The sequence below is a fragment of the Nothobranchius furzeri genome, chromosome 13, assembly GCF_043380555.1.
Source record: "Nothobranchius furzeri strain GRZ-AD chromosome 13, NfurGRZ-RIMD1, whole genome shotgun sequence".
In the NCBI taxonomy this organism is placed as follows: domain Eukaryota; kingdom Metazoa; phylum Chordata; class Actinopteri; order Cyprinodontiformes; family Nothobranchiidae; genus Nothobranchius; species Nothobranchius furzeri.
Window position 1 is genome coordinate 25230889 of NC_091753.1, and position 17772 is coordinate 25248660.

The 17772-nt window shown below is 44.0% G+C and overlaps 1 protein-coding gene across 3 annotated transcripts in view; it reads left to right on the plus strand.

Moving 5' to 3' along the window:
* st3gal4 (ST3 beta-galactoside alpha-2,3-sialyltransferase 4) overlaps window positions 1-17772 on the plus strand; it is a 47106-nt gene that overhangs the window by 20335 nt on the left and 8999 nt on the right. For all 3 annotated transcript variants that reach the window (XM_054742859.2, XM_070543422.1, XM_070543423.1), the window contains exons 3-8: window positions 527-598; window positions 3426-3507; window positions 3765-3854; window positions 4808-4905; window positions 8938-9001; window positions 13778-13873. In XM_054742859.2, coding sequence (XP_054598834.1) covers window positions 577-598; window positions 3426-3507; window positions 3765-3854; window positions 4808-4905; window positions 8938-9001; window positions 13778-13873 — 452 coding nt within the window. In that variant the 5' untranslated portion in view covers window positions 527-576. The remainder of the gene's footprint in view (window positions 1-526; window positions 599-3425; window positions 3508-3764; window positions 3855-4807; window positions 4906-8937; window positions 9002-13777; window positions 13874-17772) is intronic.

The window sequence follows — 17772 nt, forward strand, 5'->3', positions numbered from 1 at the left end:
GTTAAAAAAAATACCGCGATAATACCGAAAACCGTGATAATTTTGGTCACAATAACAGTGAGGTTACATTTTCACACCGTGACAACCCTATTCGTCTTTAGTTGGATTTGATTAATATTTAGTGAATTATTTACTGATTCTATTTTTTTTAATTCAGGTTATTATTTCATCTTTGATTGAAATGTTTTAGAAAGAAGTTTTACGCTACATTTTTCAGTGTGATTTTATTATAATTCTCACATCTTATTTCACCCAGTTCATGAAGTGGAGGAGTTGCTTCTTTAAAAAGTTGAAATGAGATACAAGCAGCTCATAAACACTCAGGACAAGATCATTTATAACCTATAAAACTTATAGTACTCCTCTAAACATTGCCCTTTATTTGACATGCGATGCATGTGCACCATGACCCCAAGCAACTTGTTTTTGTACATTTCATTTTACTTGGCTTCCTCTTTCAGAGCTTTTTTAAAAGAAGTCCTATGAACCATGCAACAGATAATAACTCTTTTATTTCACCACCCAGGATGAGCTCAGGCACTATGTAGGCGTGAGAGCACCAAGGAGGACGTGAAGATGTCCCAGAAGACGGCTAAAAGTGAGGACTATTTCTGTTCATGAAGAATTTATTTCTTTTAAATCTTTTTTTTTGTGTCCTGACCTGTTTTTGTTTTGCTGTGAGTATTTGTCAGGAGGATGCTAGCTTGAGTAGAGATATTTGAATGATGCTAACTTTAACATCACAACAGCATCAGCATGTGATCTTCACAGTGGATTGACCATTTCTTTGTTTTTTTTGTCTGAAAACATTATTTTCATTAACTCATCAGAAGTGGTTTGCTTGTCTAAATTAAACCAACGAGGCTGTTCAAACTTTTCTCATTTGATGTTAAACATGCCAAACGTGTGGTTCTTGTCTGGTCCTGCCACGGTTTCTGAGCACTCTCTTTCTAAACACCACCAAACAAGATTATGAAGCCTAAATAAAGTAGAAATAAGTCTGGAGCCGATTAGATTTCTCTCTCTGGATTTGAACTTCATCCAGGCTGCTCTTTGATTTGGTTCCATTTATCCGCTGTGCCCTGCGTAGCATGTGGATCTGGACGCTCTTTGTGCTGCCTCACCTGCAGTGCTTAATCCTCTCTGCTCAAAGATTCCTGGCAGCTGCCAGAAAAAGCTAAAGCCCTGATAACAGCAGTCAGAAGCCCACCAAATTTATTTCACTGAATAGCACTGAACTCCAGTTCAAACTTGTTCTGGTTTGAATTTAAACGGTTATGGATAATGAAACAGTTAGAGGGTTTCATTCAACCCTCGTAGGTGGCTGTAAAACGTAAGTGATGCTGGAAAGCCGTTGGTATTTCTGTTTCTTATTTCACTACCCAGTTTGACACAAACTGCCCACCTGCTTCTACTGGGCATTTGTTGGGTGAAATAACCTTTTGTTTTTCTTAGTAAGTCATTGACTGGGTCAAGATCCGCCAACCATTTCTCTTATTTGATTATGGAAATTAGAGCTCTGAGTTAGATTGAGGAAAAACCAGAATTGACATGGATTGGATGAGTGTGGGAGTTGATTCACGCTCCTGTTGGGGGTCACTGTTGTTTTGAGCTCCGGGTGCTGCCAGGTGTGTTCCAGTCACAGGTGTATGACAGATACGACATCCTTGTACCTAGCAGTATAAATATACAACCTGTCGGTATGTCCATTTCATTTGTAAAAAGAGCCTCAAGATGTACATCTTCAGCTTAACGTCGTTTGCCCCTACGTCACACTGGAAGCATCAGCGGAGCGGAGCGGTTTGCTCGTGACTTTCGCTGCGGTCCAGTAAACACCGGGAGGATCTCTGATGTGCTCCTCGCTGGACTGGCGACATCACATAATCCCTCGAGTTTATGCCATCTGCCATTAAACCAATATTTGATGTCATATATGATGTTGTCCCTCTCCACTGCCAGGATCAAAGCCATGTAAAACCCTGTTGCACTTCTGGAACCATGCACAGAGTAAATAAGCCGTTAGGTCACAGTTATTGACTTAATCTACATAGATATGAAATTGCATCGCTGGAATAGTCTTTTATTTTGAAAATCACCAGGGGTTTTACATGAAACCTTGTGTAATTTTCTGTCTAGCTCTATGTTAACTGCAGAATTTGTCACATCCCAGAAGCGGGTCGTGGTAAAAACAGAACCTGATCATATCATGAGCTTCTGGGACACACCTGAAAAATTCTGCATTGCCGTTGGTTTGAATTCCCCCCATAGACTATAATGGATTCTGTTTGAAGCAGTGACGTTTGCCAGGCTCTTCACCTGGGCTCAACATAGTGAGCAGTGAAGAGAGCTGTGGCGTGTGACAAGACCCAAACACGGAAGTGCTAGCTATGGGAGACGTCTGACACGCAGTTAAGCTAGGAACATCGACACAAGCCTAGAAGGGAAGTGAGTGTGTGGCGGCGTTCCAGAAAATAAAAAGAATAGGCTTACTGTTCAGATGCAGGTCGATGAGGTGAGCGTGGAAGCTCTGGGTTGTCCAGCGTGAAGCTGAGCCGCGGCAGCCAGGGAACTAAAGAGTGGAATGAGCGTGGGAGCTCTACGGGCGTGGCGTGACCGAGTTAGCCGACGCGCTGAAAAAGTAAAGGCTGAACAAACATTAAACACGCTACCGCGTAAGACGCTGCTATCTGGCCTGAAACAGGAATGCTAAGGACACGGACAGAACGATGACGGAGCCACGATTGTTGCGGTGGACTTCTTGATATAGGGTGAGCGTGATGACATGGAAAGGTGAATACCGATGCGGGGAGTGCTGGGAAGTGGAGTCTTAATTATGGTCTGGTGTAAAGTGGAGGGCTGGAATCGTGACAACGTTCCGCTGTCATTCCACGGTGCTGGTGCTTCCAGTGGGAAGTAGGGGTTAATAATTTAGTTTGTTTATGTTTGTAGCAGACGCCTTTGTCCAAAGCGGCCTACAGATGATAATCAAGCCAGCAGGTTGCCCTTCAGGCTAACAACAAACACTATTCAGTCAATCCAAGTTTGTATGAGCTGATTTTTATTGAGTCATTCATTTGAATTCATTTTTTTTCTGTATTATTTTTATTGCTGTATTTTATTCAAGCATCTTTATGAACTTTTTAACTTGGACTTCCTTTAAAATGTATTTTGCCATGGGGATGGCCCTGGTGTTGGTGATAATTTATGATTTAGCATTGGTGTGTGAAGGCTGTGCTTTTAATCTGCATTGTTGTTAATGTAGAGCGCTTGTGGCTGATGTTTTAAAAATAAAATCTGCTTTATAAAAGAAATGTGATTGATTGGTCCAAGCAGAGAGGTAATTGAAGGTTTCAAACATTTTGAAGACAAATTTGAATCATTTTAATTTCTGTTCTCTTTTCTTTTTATATTTTTTGAAACTCCAGCATGGAGCCTTCGGCTTCTCCCATTTCTCCTCTCCTTCATCTCCTTTGTCATGTACTACTGTTCCTACTCCATACTACAGAGGTAACTTCACACACTGACACTTCTTTTTGGGTATTCAGGTCAAAGAGCCATTTCTGTTACCTTTCAAAAGGTTTTGAGTTACTGTGAGCCCAGTTCTCTGATCATCCAGTGGTCTTAGCTGCTGGTCAGACCTTCACTAATGCCCACGTTTGCACTTTCTTTCTGTGGTTTGGGACCAACCAGTTTTTGGCACATGAGATTTTCTGAGAATTGGCCATGAGTTTTGATGGCAGCTGTGGCGTTTGCATGTCTTCCAGCTATGGAGGCACCAGCAAGTCTCCGAACAGTAGCAAGGCGCTGTGTGGTGGCTGGCTAACCCAGAAGAAGTGGGAGAGCCTTAATTTCAAGTGAGTAATGGCATGTCTGTGTGTTCCTTTTTCCACAAACTGAAGGGAGTGGGTGGGTTATTAAAGGAAAACAGTGTGCCAGTGTTTTCACACGAGGTGCCCAGGTTCCCTGGGCTTGGATTTCTTTTTATCCATCATGAAGGAAAGGATTATTCTAGTGAGAAAGAGCAGACGTTAATACGAAAACAGTTTCCATTTTTCTATTCTGGAATGCCTTCACCAGAAAGTAATGTTGGCTCATGAATATGCTTCTTTACAGGTACACAATCTCTGCCTGATCATTTCAAACATTTTCTTATTTTCCTCAAAATGTGATGGTGGAGCTTCCATCAGCTTGGTTTTATTGTCAATTAGAGCAAAGACACCATTTATTCACTCAACAGACACTCTTAGAAAAAAACATTTTGTTCTGAGGTTCCTGGTTCTTAAATCTCTTCTGGCAGTCTGTGATGTTTCTTTAATTAAACCTTTTCAAACACAGTTGGTCCTGGTCTCCTGCAGAGCTGGCTGGTGAAGGTGGTCTGAGGGACTCTGTGTCAGAGACAGCAGCTCACAGACGGCTGCCGTTTGAAGCCAGTGAGCACAGAAAAGACTCTCTGGATGTTACTGGTTTTGTTTTTTCAGTTTCCTCAGCTGAGAAATGCTTCAAAAGGGCCTTTGAGGAAAATAGCTGTTAGATGACATCATGAAAGTGGCAGATTTTCTTTAACCAAGACTGGATAACCTACTTTAATGGTTAACAGAAGTCAAGCGTGTGAGCCGGTTTTACTGTGCTGCTATAGACACCAAAGATAAAAAGGTATTAGCTATTATGCGTTTTGTTTTTGCATACGAGTTTTCTTCCTCCTTGCTGCCCCAAGCCTTACTCACATCGTCCTGTAGCATACGTCCTATATCCTGAAACCCAGTGTAGTTTTTCTGTTGTAATCGCTACATTTGCTTATTTCGTGCAGTTCTAGCAGACAGACGCAGCTTTTTCTGAGGCTGAAGGACTTCTTTTGGAAGGAGCATCGGTCAAAGCTGCCGTTGCCTTATGGCGTTAAGGGCAGTGGTATGTTGACTTTATACTTTTATTCATATTGTACTTTTGCTCTGGTTCTCACACACAAGCATGCAAACGCTGCCTCTGTTTGGACTGGCTTCTTTGTTTTCTGTCTTGTCTTCTCCTTCACCCTTTTTTAACCAACTTATTTTATTATTAAAGGTCTTATCCAATGAGAAATCGTGTAATACGTCCTCTTTTTATAATACCATTGGGTCCTTCAACCCACGTTGCCTGCATCAGCTGCAGAAAGGAAATATATTGGGAAAAGATCAGGTCAGAAAAAGCCAGACTCATTTATGTCACAGAGAATATCCTTATTCATGGCCCCGCCCACCTTGGCTTGCGACTGCTCACGGAAAGGCTCTATTGTAGCGATCCCCAACTCCCTTCTCTGAGGGCTGCAATCCAGCATGTTTTAGTTGTTTCCCTAATCCAACACACTTGATTCACCTGTTCAGCAGCTTATCAAGCTCTGCAGAGACCTGTAAATCACATGCTGATTAAAATCAGATGTTTATAAGTGGGGAAAACAGTAAAACATGCTGAATATTAATCAGCTCTCGGGATCACTGCTCTTTTGGAGAGAGCAGAGCGCATCTCAGCTAGTACAAGCTAACCATTAGCAGCTCCGCAACATGGCAGACCACGTTCAGGCTTATGTTATTTGTGCAGATAAAACATCAATGCTGCATTATTTTTATCCAAGAAAATAGAGTGAACAAAGGCAGCATATGTTGCTGGTAGCCAATCAGAGGCAAGATGTGTACATATCTTGAATATTAATTAGTAAAACTCGTAGTCCTGTCCTTTTCTACCGACCTAGTCCACTTCTGACAAACTTCTGAAACTGCCTTGTCAGAGCATTTTTTTTCCACAGAAAAAGACACAAGGCATTCATTTACAGGTGCTGGCCAGTAAATTAGAATATCATCAAAAGGTTGAAAATATTTCAGTAATTCCATTCAAAACGTGAAACTTGTACATTATATTCATGCAATGCACACAGACCAATGTATTTCCAATGTTCATTACATTTAAATTTGATATTCATAAGTGACAACTAATGAAAACTCCAAATTTGGTATCTCAAAAAATTAGAATATTCTGAAAAGGCTGAATATAGAAGACACCTGCTGCCACTCTAATCAGCTGATTTACTCAAAACACCTGCAAAGGCCTTTAAAAGGCCCCTCAGTCTTGTTTTGAAGGCACCACAATCATGGGGAAGACTTCTGACTTAACAGCTGTCCAAAAGACAATCATTGACACCTTGCACAAGGAGGGCAAGACACAAAAGGTGATTGCTAAAGAAGCTGGCTGTTCGCAGAGCTCTGTGTCCAAGCACATTAACAGACAGGCGAAGGGACGGAAAAAATGTGGTAGAAAAAAGTGTACAAGCTCTAGGGATAACCGCACCCTGCAGAGAATTGTGACGACAAACCCATTCAAAAATGTGGGGGAGATCCACAAAGAGTGGACTGCAGCTGGAGTCAGCGCTTCAAGAACCACCACGAGGAGACTCATGAAAGACATGGGATTCAGGTGTCGCATTCCGTGTGTCAAGCCACTCTTGAACAAGAAACAGCGCAAGAAGCGTCTCGCCTGGGCCAAGGACAAAAAGGACTGGACTGATGCTGAGTGGTCCAAAGTTATGTTTTCTGATGAAAGCAAGTTCTGCATTTCCTTTGGAAATCAAGGACCCAGAGTCTGGAGGAAGAGCGGAGAAGCACAGAATCCACGTTGCATGAGGTCCAGTGTAAAGTTTCCACCGTCAGTGATGGTGTGGGGTGCCATGTCATCTGCCGGTGTTGGCCCACTCTGTTTCCTGAGGTCCAGGGTCAAAGCAGCCGTCTACCAGGAAGTTTTAGAGCACTTCATGCTTCCTGCTGCTGACCAACTTTATGGGGATGCAGACTTCACCTTTCAACAGGACTTGGCACCTGCACACAGTGCCAAAACCACCAGCACCTGGTTCAAGGACCATGGTATCCCTGTCCTTGATTGGCCAGCAAACTCGCCTGACCTTAACCCCATAGAAAATCTATGGGGTATTGTGAAGCGGAGGATGCAATACGCTAGACCCAACAATGCAGAGGAGCTGAAGACGACTATCAGAGCAACCTGGGCTCTCATAACACCTGAGCAGTGCCACAGACTGATCGAGTCCATGCCACGCCGCATTACTGCAGTTATTGAGGCAAAAGGAGCCCCGACTAAGTATTGAGTGCTATACATGCACATTCTTTTCATGTTCATTCTTTTCAGTTGGCCAACATTAGAGAAACAAACATTTTTTCATTGGCCTTTAGAATATTCTAATTTTCTGAGATACCAGATTTGATGTTTTCATTGGTTGTCACCTATAAATATCAAAATTAAACGTAATAAACATCGGAAATACATTGGTCTGTGTGCATTGCATGAATATAATGTACAAGTTTCACGTTTTGAATGGAATTACTGAAATATTTTCAACCTTTTGATGATATTCTAATTTACTGGCCAGCACCTGTATACTAGACCACAATAGCTTTATTGGAAAATCAGTTAACGAGACCTGCCAGCTTGGCCAACTGATCTTTGGAAGCAATCAGTTAGCAGAATAGCACAAAATACTAGAGAACATGAAAAATGGGTTTATTTTCTTTATTTTGCTACGCAGAAATATTATAAATTATACAGAATTTTAGGCTTTTAATACACTTAAACAGAAGAGTGAGAAAAAAATTCAACCCCCTCAGAGTTGTCATGAGTGTAAACTAGATAATTTAAACCAAAAACATGTTTTGGTACCAGGCTGTAAACATGTTTATTTCTGCTGTGAAATTGGTATTTTTAACATGGGAGTCAATGAGGATTTGCTCGCTTCTGGTACCAGCCCCCAGTGGATGAGGGTGGAACTGCAATTTTTGGTACTTCCGGGTTGGGCTCAATTTTTGAGCCACATTGTGGGGGCTTGACCCCCTCGCTGCACAGCCAACTTCCTTTACCTCTGGCACCATTCTCGCCCACACCAGCATTGACTTTAACAGGCGGGATCCACGCCACCCAGGTTTAACTTCTCTGGCTGGTTTAAATTGATCAAGATCAGGAACTTAGACCTGTAATGGATTGTCTGGGTGTTGTATGTGTGTGTGTGTGTGTGTGTGTGTGTGTGTGTGTGTGTGTGTGTGTGTGTGTGTGTGTGTGTGTGTGTGTGTGTGTGTGTGTGGTGGGCCATTAGGCAGCTACACTCACACTACAGGTCAGCATGTAAATGTTTTGGCACCATGTGGCTCTGATTATTTCCCTGTTCTTGGTTCAGAGCTTGAGGAGTGAGCAGAACTTTTGGGTGAAACATTCCTCTGTGTCATGCATGACTTCTTCGCATTGGTGGACGTCCCCGGGGGAGACACACCCTGCACACTTTTGAATCTTTTACAGTTGGTGCTGCAGAGCGTTTCCATTAGCAACCAGCCACCACACAGATAGCCTCTTGCCCCAGTCTCTCTCTCTCTGATGAACAGCCGGGTAGCACCAGTCGGCCCCAGCCTGGCCCGGTTGATTCCACACATCCTTGCCTTAAGGCCATGTGGGCTGATTCTACCCACCAATCAGAGGCTTGCTCTAATGGAAGGTGTGAATTTACTGTCAGCAGTGGGTGTGTTGGCCCTGGTCGGCCTGAAGCAGACCCCCTCAAGAAGAGGGCTGAGAATGGGCCTTGGTTGGCCCGGAAAAATACCAGGCCACCCAGATATGTAAACAACCTACGCTACCCGGCCCGGGCCGACCCGGTACAGATGGGAATGGCCCAAGACAGACTCTACGATGTAACGAGTGCACTGCACTAACTCAACCCACCCTTTTTGGCTTTTCTTGTTACATTTTAAAAAAGAAAACTTTTTTTTCTTCTTTTGTTTTTTCTTGTTTCCTATTGTTTTAGTTATCCATATTAATCATAAGATGCGAGTGTGTGAAACCAAAGCATAATTCCTTAATTGATCTTGGCCAATAAAGCTGATTCAGATGTAAAAAGATTGATTTTCTCTTCTCTCTCAGAGTTCCTGCTCCTCAAAGTTCTCGCCATAACTGCAAATTATCAGATGCCCGCTAACCTCGAAAAGTAAGTGAATCATCAAGCAAGGTGCAATCAAAACTTCTCGCTTTCAGATGCATTTAGAAGAAGAGGAGTTTTTTTATTTACCGCCTTTCAAGATAAAAATCATAAGCAGCTTGTCAAGCACAATTTTTTTAATGTTCAACAACAACAACAACAATAATAATAATAATAATAATGATGAGGAAACCACATATTGGTACCATCCATCCATTTTCTTCCGTTTATCCTGTGTCGGGTCGCCAGGGCAGCAGCGAGAGACCCAGACTTCTCTCTCTCTAGCTACTTGAGCCAGCTCTTCCGGGGGAATCTCAAGGCATTCCCTGGCCAGGTGAAAGACATAGTCCCTCCTATGCATCCTGGGTCGCCCTTTAGGTCTCCTCCCAGCTGGACGTGCCCGGAAAACCTCACCAAGGAGGCATCCAGGAGGCCACCTCAACTGGCTCCTCTCGACGTATCAAGGGTTATTAGACTGGAACTAATGCAGAAAACTACCATATCTGCTGTTAAAGACTCAACCGGGAATATAGTTTATGGCCCTGAAAGAATAAACAACACTTTCAGAGACTTTTACCAAACTTTGTACTCACCACAGATAAACCCATCAGATAACGAGATCGATGAGTTCCTTGGCAGGATAACACTTCCTAAATTATCAGACAGCCAAGTTACAGTCCTGGACTCGCCACTAACCTCAGCGGAGCTCCAGGAAGCCCTTAAATCCATGACAAATAGGAAAGCTCCAGGTTCAGACGGGTTTCCAGCAGAGTTCTACAAAGATTTCTGGATCATTCTGGCTCCAATATTTTTCAGAGTGGTGAGGGAAATCGAAGAGAGCGGCAAATTACAGCCAAACATGAACTCAGCCAATAATAGTCTCTTGTTAAAACCAGGCAAAGACCCAGCATTTCCTACCAGCTATCGCCCAATTTCCCTTATTAATGTTGATCTCAAAATAATTTGTAAAGCCCTGGCAAAAAGATTAGAGAAGGTAACCCCCTTCAAAATACACCCTGACCAAACTGGTTTCATTAAGGGTAGACAGTCATCCACTAACTCACGTAGATTACTTAATTTGATAGATTTCTCTTACAGTAGAAACATAGAAACTAGTATATTATCTCTAGATGCAGAAAAGGCTTTTGATAGAGTTAACTGGAAGTTCTTATTTGCAACTTTACATAAATTTGGCTTTGGGAACTTCTTCATAAACTGGCTACAAACATTATACAGTTCGCCAACTGCACATGTCAGGACGAACGACCAAATATCAGGTAGCTTCTGTCTTCAGAGGGGAACCAGGCAGGGATGCCCACTCTCCCCCTCACTGTTTGCTATCTTTATTGAACCACTAGCGGCAGCAATTAGGCAAACAAGAGGTATTAAAGGGATAAAGTGTAAGAAAATAGAACATAAGATAAGTCTTTATGCAGATGATGTTTTACTCTTTCTCCGGAATTCTCAATCGTCTCTCTCATTCAATAGAACTGATAAACTCTTTTTCACAAGTTTCAGATTACTCTATAAACTGGTTAAAATCCACAGTTCTACCAATTAATTTCTCTTTTGTCAATTTACTTGATACACAATTGGAGTCAGGGAATATCACATACCTGGGAATTAATGTCTCTCCGAAGTTAGCAGATCTAAGCAAACTAAACTACATCCCACTTTTAAAGAAAGTGGAAGATGATCTTGCAAGATGGAAATCCTTACCAATATCACTCATGGGGAGAGTTGCTACAATTAAAATGATGGTCTTACCCAGAATAAATTACTTATTTTCAATGATCCCAAACAAACCACCAGCTGACTGGTTTAGATCTCTGGACTCCTCAATTACCAAATTCCTTTGGCAGGATAAACCTCCACGAATTAGCTTAAAAATGCTTCAGAAGACCAAAGACAGAGGAGGACTGGATTTACCCAACTTTTATTATTATTTCTTAGCCAACAGGCTGCAATATATACCAAGATGGCTGCAAGATAACCCACTAGATGAGTCCTGGTTAGATATAGAACAGACACTTTGCAATACGATAGAGCTTTCAGACTTACCATTTATTAGCTCAAGCATAAGAAAACATGAAGGCTTCAAACGTATTAGTATCAGCACCTCTCTGACAGCATGGTGGGAGTATCTTAAAATGACAGAGTCTTCACTAGTACCATGCAGACGCACACCTACCTGGAATAATCCTGATATTTTGCCGTTTCCCCCCTCTGGAGGTGTTTGGGTTGCCTCGGGGGGTGGACTACTGGCGGTTGTGAGGGGGGCCCGTGGGGATCTTGGCGGCAACTATGGGTCACTGCCTGGCAGCTGCATTGCCCCTGGGCGGGTCTGGGTGGGGGCCTGGGGGCTCGGGGTTTGGGGGTGGCCGGCCCCGAGTGGGGATCTGGGCGGGGCCTTGGGGGTCGGGTCCTGACATGTATGCTGCCGGGAAGAAGGCAGGAACATGCAGCAGTGCCTGGCCCGGGTTCGGGGGCCTCAGGCAGACCTTGGCTCCTCTGCCGTTCCATCACAGGGGAGGGGGAGGTCCAGGAGGGGGAGGACCCAACCTTACCTGGATGTCCCATGTCTTGTATATTCTGGAAGGTGTGCAAATGCAGGGATTGGCATAGATATTCTGCTGGGGTGGGGCTAGGTTGGTGCCCTCGGACTCCGTGAGGCTCTGTAATGCTGCTGCTTTGGGCCCTGGCAGGATGGGCTGGGGTCTCCATGCCCTGGGTGGCAGTTTGACAACAGAGGTGCCTATTGGGGCCAGTAGGGGAGCTGGCTCCCTGGAGGACTAAGCCCAACCAGCCATTCCTCCCCATCCCCGCATATTTCTCTCCTCCTGCTCCCTCACACCATCACACAAACATACACATAGGACCTTGGGGGGTGGGCAAGTCAGGGAGTGCAGGTATGGACCCCATTTCCGCATTCCTGTGGCAACCTGCCCCCCAATTTTATTTGCACCGTATACACTTCCACTGACGACATTCCACACAAACACACACTTAAGGCCTTGGGAGTGAGCACATTCAGCGGCATTTGGCAGGGGGATATCTCAGCCTCCTCCCGGGTGCCGGTGCCCACTTCCAATTTTAAACCGCACTTAGACACCGAGGGCTGAGGGTGTAAGTGGGGTGGTGTGGTGGCGTCAGCTGGCATAGACCGGATGATGCCCGCACTGCCCGCTCACCACAGCCATGGAATAAACCTCATGATCACACAACACTATATTGGAGCAGGCGGAGGGAGACTAGGGGTCTTTGCCACCTCTGTTGTTGCTTGGCTTCCTGGGGCTGGGGGCTAGGAGGGAGATCTGGCCGTCTGGTTGGGGTCTGGGGTGGTAGGTTGCTGTGCTTAGCGTTGGGCGGGGGAGCCTGCTCATCAGAACCCCAGCAGAAAGGGTCAAACTCTGGTTACCGGTGATGGTTGGGTTAGGGTTAGGGTTAGTCTTGGGTTGTATGTGCATGTGTGAGCATGAGGGAGGGAGTGTGTGACTGCGTTTGTGTATGACTGTATATGTCAGGTGGGGCCTTTGACTCCTCCCCTCTCCTGGAACTTCTTTTGATGATATAGATCTTCACCCCATCCCCCCCCCCGCCCCCCCCCCCCCCCGGCCACACCTGGTGTGAGGGGTTGTGCCTCGGTCTGCCTGAGTGTTCGTGGCAACCGGGTCTGAGGGTTTAAGATTTTGGCATCTGCCTGATAGATCTCGGTGGCTGCCTGGTGGGGTCTGGGTCCCTGGGCTCTGCTGGGTCCCCGGCGGGGGTGGTCCCCCCTGGGTCCCGGGTCGCTGGGTCCCGGGCTCGGCCGGCTAGGGGGTTGGAGGCTGCGGTTGGGCCTGTGGGCTGGCCGCTGATGTCTCCCGGGACTCTGCCGGCTGCTGGTTGTGGCCCCCCCGGGGCGATCCTCTGTGCCTCTCGAGGGGGGCGGGGGCCTTCCTGGTTGCAGTCTCCTTGGGGTTCCTGTGCTCTGGGGCAGCGCCTGGATCTTTGAGACTTGGAGCTCCCCCCGTCTCCTGCGCATCTTTGGGGGGCGGATCTGTGGTCCCTCACACTCTATTGGATGCTCCTATAGAGAAACCTTCCATAAACAAGCGCGTGTACACACACAGGTGCTCACATGGTGCTCTCAAAAGTATGGACTTGGGCACGTTAAACACAGGTCTTAAGGCTATGGTGGGCACTTAATGCACTGTGATTTATTATCGTGATTCTTCAGTTAAGCAATGTTGATTATATATTTCTTCATCAATTTGACGCAGTGATAGCTAGATCTTGTTGTATTGTTGTTGTGTCCCATTTTTTTGCCCTTTTGCTTTTTTTTTTGTCTTTTTCTGCAGGTCTAGAAGCAGACTCTTGTTCATTATTGTTTATTTTTGTGGACCCCCCCCCTCCCCTCCCCACCTTTTCTTTTCCTTTCTCTTTCACCTCTGTCTCCGTGTCTGGTCGGAAATACAAAGCATTCAAAAACAATAACAATAAAGTTTTAAGTATCAGGCGTGACATTAAAAGCAAACGCTTTGATGCTCCACCTGAGAGTAAATCTGTAAGGCTTGTTACCAGCATTCAGACATCAATTCTGCTTGCTTCACAGCCAGACAGGACACGGTAAAAAAAAAAAAAAAATAAAAGATAGATAAAACTGGTATATTTGGCCATTTAAGTAATTTCTTACAAGACTGTATTCATGTAGTTGCTTTAGTAACTTGTTCCTATACACATTTCTGTATTTACACAGTTATTGCAGCAAATGTTTTTACAGATAATTTGTCATTTTCTCCACAGCCTTGAATGCAGAACCTGTGTGGTGATCGGTAATGGCTTTGTCATTAAAAACAGCTCTTTGGGTGACATCATCAATAAATATGATGTCGTTATCAGGTAAGCAAAGATCACGCGTGGTTCAAATTTTTATAAAGTCATGTATGTTATGCTGAGAGGAGTGTGTGGAGAAGGAAGGATCATGACTCAGCCTTTTCTCAATAAACAAGGCAATTTATTGCCCTCCATAACTTCACAGAACTTTTTTATCCAGAAGGGTCCATTAAAACTACTCCAGTAGAATATTTAGTCAACAACAAGTCTCATGTCCACAATCCAACATAATGTCCTGCTGGAAGCGTCCCAATGTTCTTTCAAATACATCTGTTTTTCATCATGTTTTGTTCATAACGGCCGTTAGCTTCCCCGTGTTTGCTTCAAACATTTACACAATGAAACATGATGGCTAAGCTTTTGATTGACATCTTAGTTGATCCGATAGTTGATGGTTTACCTTCTCTGCCAAATTCAACTCTTTTACTATTGGCTGATGACTATTAAGTCCCTACATCTATTGAGATTTTTGTAGTTTGACCCTATCACGAAGCAGTTTGTTGGTGAGTGAAGCATCAAAGAGCCAATTAAATTCTGAAAAGAATGATATCTAACATGTGGGGGTCGGCTTTTCTAAACAAAAGCAAAGTGTGAGCGCAAACTAACTTTCTCACAGCAACAGTTGGAGGGTTACGCATCGCCATGTGAGCGCTACACACATCAGTGTGTGCCTCCTTTACTCTTTGTAAGTAATACTGAGAGTGGATCTGGATGTGGGATAGGACAGTCCCATTTGTAATCTTTCATTAGAGCCCAAGACTATGATTTTATGTTGATGCTTTCAAAAATAACATACTTTTTTCCTAAGTGTGCCACATTGGTCTCCAAAAGGCACACTCTTAGCACACATTGGACATGTCTGGACCTTATCTTATAAAAATACTTGCCAAATTCTCATTTTTAGCTTTATTGGTGTGGGACAAGGAAAGACTTCAGGTTATTGACACATAATGTTTTCCTGTCCATATCTCATTGCTGATGTTATTTTTAAAGCATGTATTAAAAAAAACATGAATAAGCGACCATCAAAATTGACATTTTTCTGGGCATTAAAGCCCATATTACTCTATGACAGTATCACTTACATACATTTTCACTATTGTGGGGGAAACCTCTGAGTGTTTACTTCAAAAAGACTCCTCAATAGGGTTGTCACGGTATGAAAATTTAACCTCACGGTTATTGTGACCAAAATTATCACGGTTTTCGGTATTATCGCGGTATTTTTTTAAACGGTGTTGCATATGTTCAGAAAGCATTGATAGTCCTGTTCTACACAAACTGAAATAGTTCTGAAAAGGTTTAACAGTGTTTATTAAACCTAAAATAACACAAAGCCTTAGCAAAAGTGCAACTTTTCACAAGTAAAGGAACAAATAGCTTATTTTTCTGGAACGTGTTACAGTAGTCAGTGCAGGTTTAAATTATACAAATCCAAACATTCAAAACATAAACAATATGTAAACAAATCAAAGAAACACCACTTGTTTTCTCATATACTTGTTTTCTTCATTATCAAAATGAAAATCTAAAACTCCAGTCCACACTTGACTTGAGCACTGTACAAGTCAACCTTAAAAAATATGTATTTAAAATAAATATCCACTTTAAACAAATTACTAAAATAACTACTACACTATGTAATCAAATCCAAATGTTCAAGTATAAATGGCATTGAATAAGTAAACAAATCCATGACAAGGAACTAATTGTATATTTCTCTTCATCATCAACAAATAAGATGCTTCATCCAGCAACAGGGTGTCCGTGACACGGTTTAAATGCTGGCAGAGGACGCTGCGGCTGCAGCATATAGTGACTCGTTGCATTCTCCCTCAACCAAAAGTCCTCACGTCATGCATTTCAGCTAAAATGCTAATGTTATCTTACCTTGCACTGGCTGTGGAGACGTGGGTGATCGTCACGCAGATTTGCCATGAGATTTGAAGTGTTGCTGCCTTCTGCAGACATGTGTTTCCTGCACGTTCTGCAAACGGGATAGCCGTCTTCTATTAACTGTCCCTCAGCATTTTTCAGAAATCCCAAATATGCCCATACTTCCGATTTAGTCTTCTTTGAGGGCTGATGGATGTCCTGGGCGCTGCCGTCGCCTCCTTCGGCCATTATTTCAGCTTCAAAGTTTTGGTGCCGTTGCAAATTAAAAAGTGCGTGTGCGCGCAGCGGGAACTTCAGCTGAAGCGACGGTGGCTGGTAAGGGTCATCGCGCCGAAACCGCGGCCACGGTAAACCCACCGAGATAATATAGTTTTTTAAAAACTGGACGGTTATTTTTATTGTCAACTTTTTTACCGGGGTTTACCGCTATACCGGTTACCGTGACAACCCTACTCCTCAACCATGCCTCTAGTCCACATGGTTCAAGAACAGCTTTTATTCAAGTTCGGGTCTGCTTTTTCTAAAGCCTCTTGGGCTGAAATGGCCGACATGTCATTTGGTTTTCTTCTCATTAACAGCCATTAAAATAAACTTGCTGCTGCCAGCTCGCTTCCTATTTAAGAGCTGCATTTGAGGCTGGCTTCCTCTTTAACCTAAACACACAATGCAAGGGAGGACATACCCACATGGGAAACAATGTTGATTAGTCACCCTACAAGACAGAGAAGAAAGTACTCATCAACAAAGCTGTCTTTACAGCAGTGCCTATTTGTACTAACTCTTCCTCCATCTGTCTGGTCTAAATGTATTTGTACAGTGTTAACCATTAGCTGATGAGTTTCAGGGAATGACTTTCAGACTGTACCCGCAGGCCCCCCAAGCCGCTAAAAAAACAGCTAACTGCTAACGCACACATGCAGCGGGCCTCTGATTGTTGTGGAGGAGGGGGTTTCAGTGCACCTCCGATCGCTGTGAAAGCAAGAAGAGGGCTGGCACGCACAAAATGCCTGGGACAATTACTACATTTACTGATAGGACCTGTAAATATTGGTGAGGTCAAATCTGTAAAAGAGAAAAGAAAAACAAAAAGTAGCCCTTTTCAGAAGACACACCGGTCATGGTTTTTTCTCTATTTAGATATTTGACCCACATACAAGATGATTCTCAAGAGACCAGGAGATGTAGTAAAAAATAGTTTATTAGAGGTGAGCGGAGGCTGGCAGGGATGGGCTGGTTCCGGAGCTAGAGATTGGATCACTGGAAGAAATAACACATGAAATGATGATCGGGACGGGGAGATATTTATGTAGATAGTGGGGAGAGTTCTTACTGAGATTTGGTTGTAGCGGTGCGTGGGAGAGGTGAGCCGGTACCGGGGCTGTGGGTAGATGTGGAGGTTCGGAGAAGTGAGGCGGGTTGTTGGAGGGTGAACAGGAGACGCACTGGAGGAGAACAGAGCCAGGGAGGATTCAGCCGTGGTTCAGGAGATCCGGGAGCTGCAGAGGCTGGTATGAGACTTCCATACAAAGGTGTAATCCAGAACGGGTTCTAGGAATCCTGTGATGACAGACAGAGGTTTCAGGGAACAGACTAGAATAAGATCGGATAACAGGAACAGATTCAGGTGGCTGGACGTTACCACTAAGGCAAACAATCTGGCGCTGAGTGGCTGGTTCACTGGCTCCTTTATTCCTCCCGTCTAATTACATGATGGGCTGTAGGTGAGCAGGGTGACTCTGCAGCCGAGGTAATTAGCTGGATGGAGTCTCCTTATGAGTCTCCCTAGCCCTCCAACAACCTGTGAAGAGGAAATGTGAACCCACAAACCCAGTACCTGACAACACCATGCCTGCAAATCAGTGTCTTATGAACGTCCCGTGGCAGCATGGTGAATCTTGCTGCAACGCCGGACTTGTGAATACACCTTGTCACAACAGAGGGAGGTGTCACGATCATGTGGGGAATTACTGCCGAGGTCCGGCTGGAAACTATATTGAAAATGAAGGTAA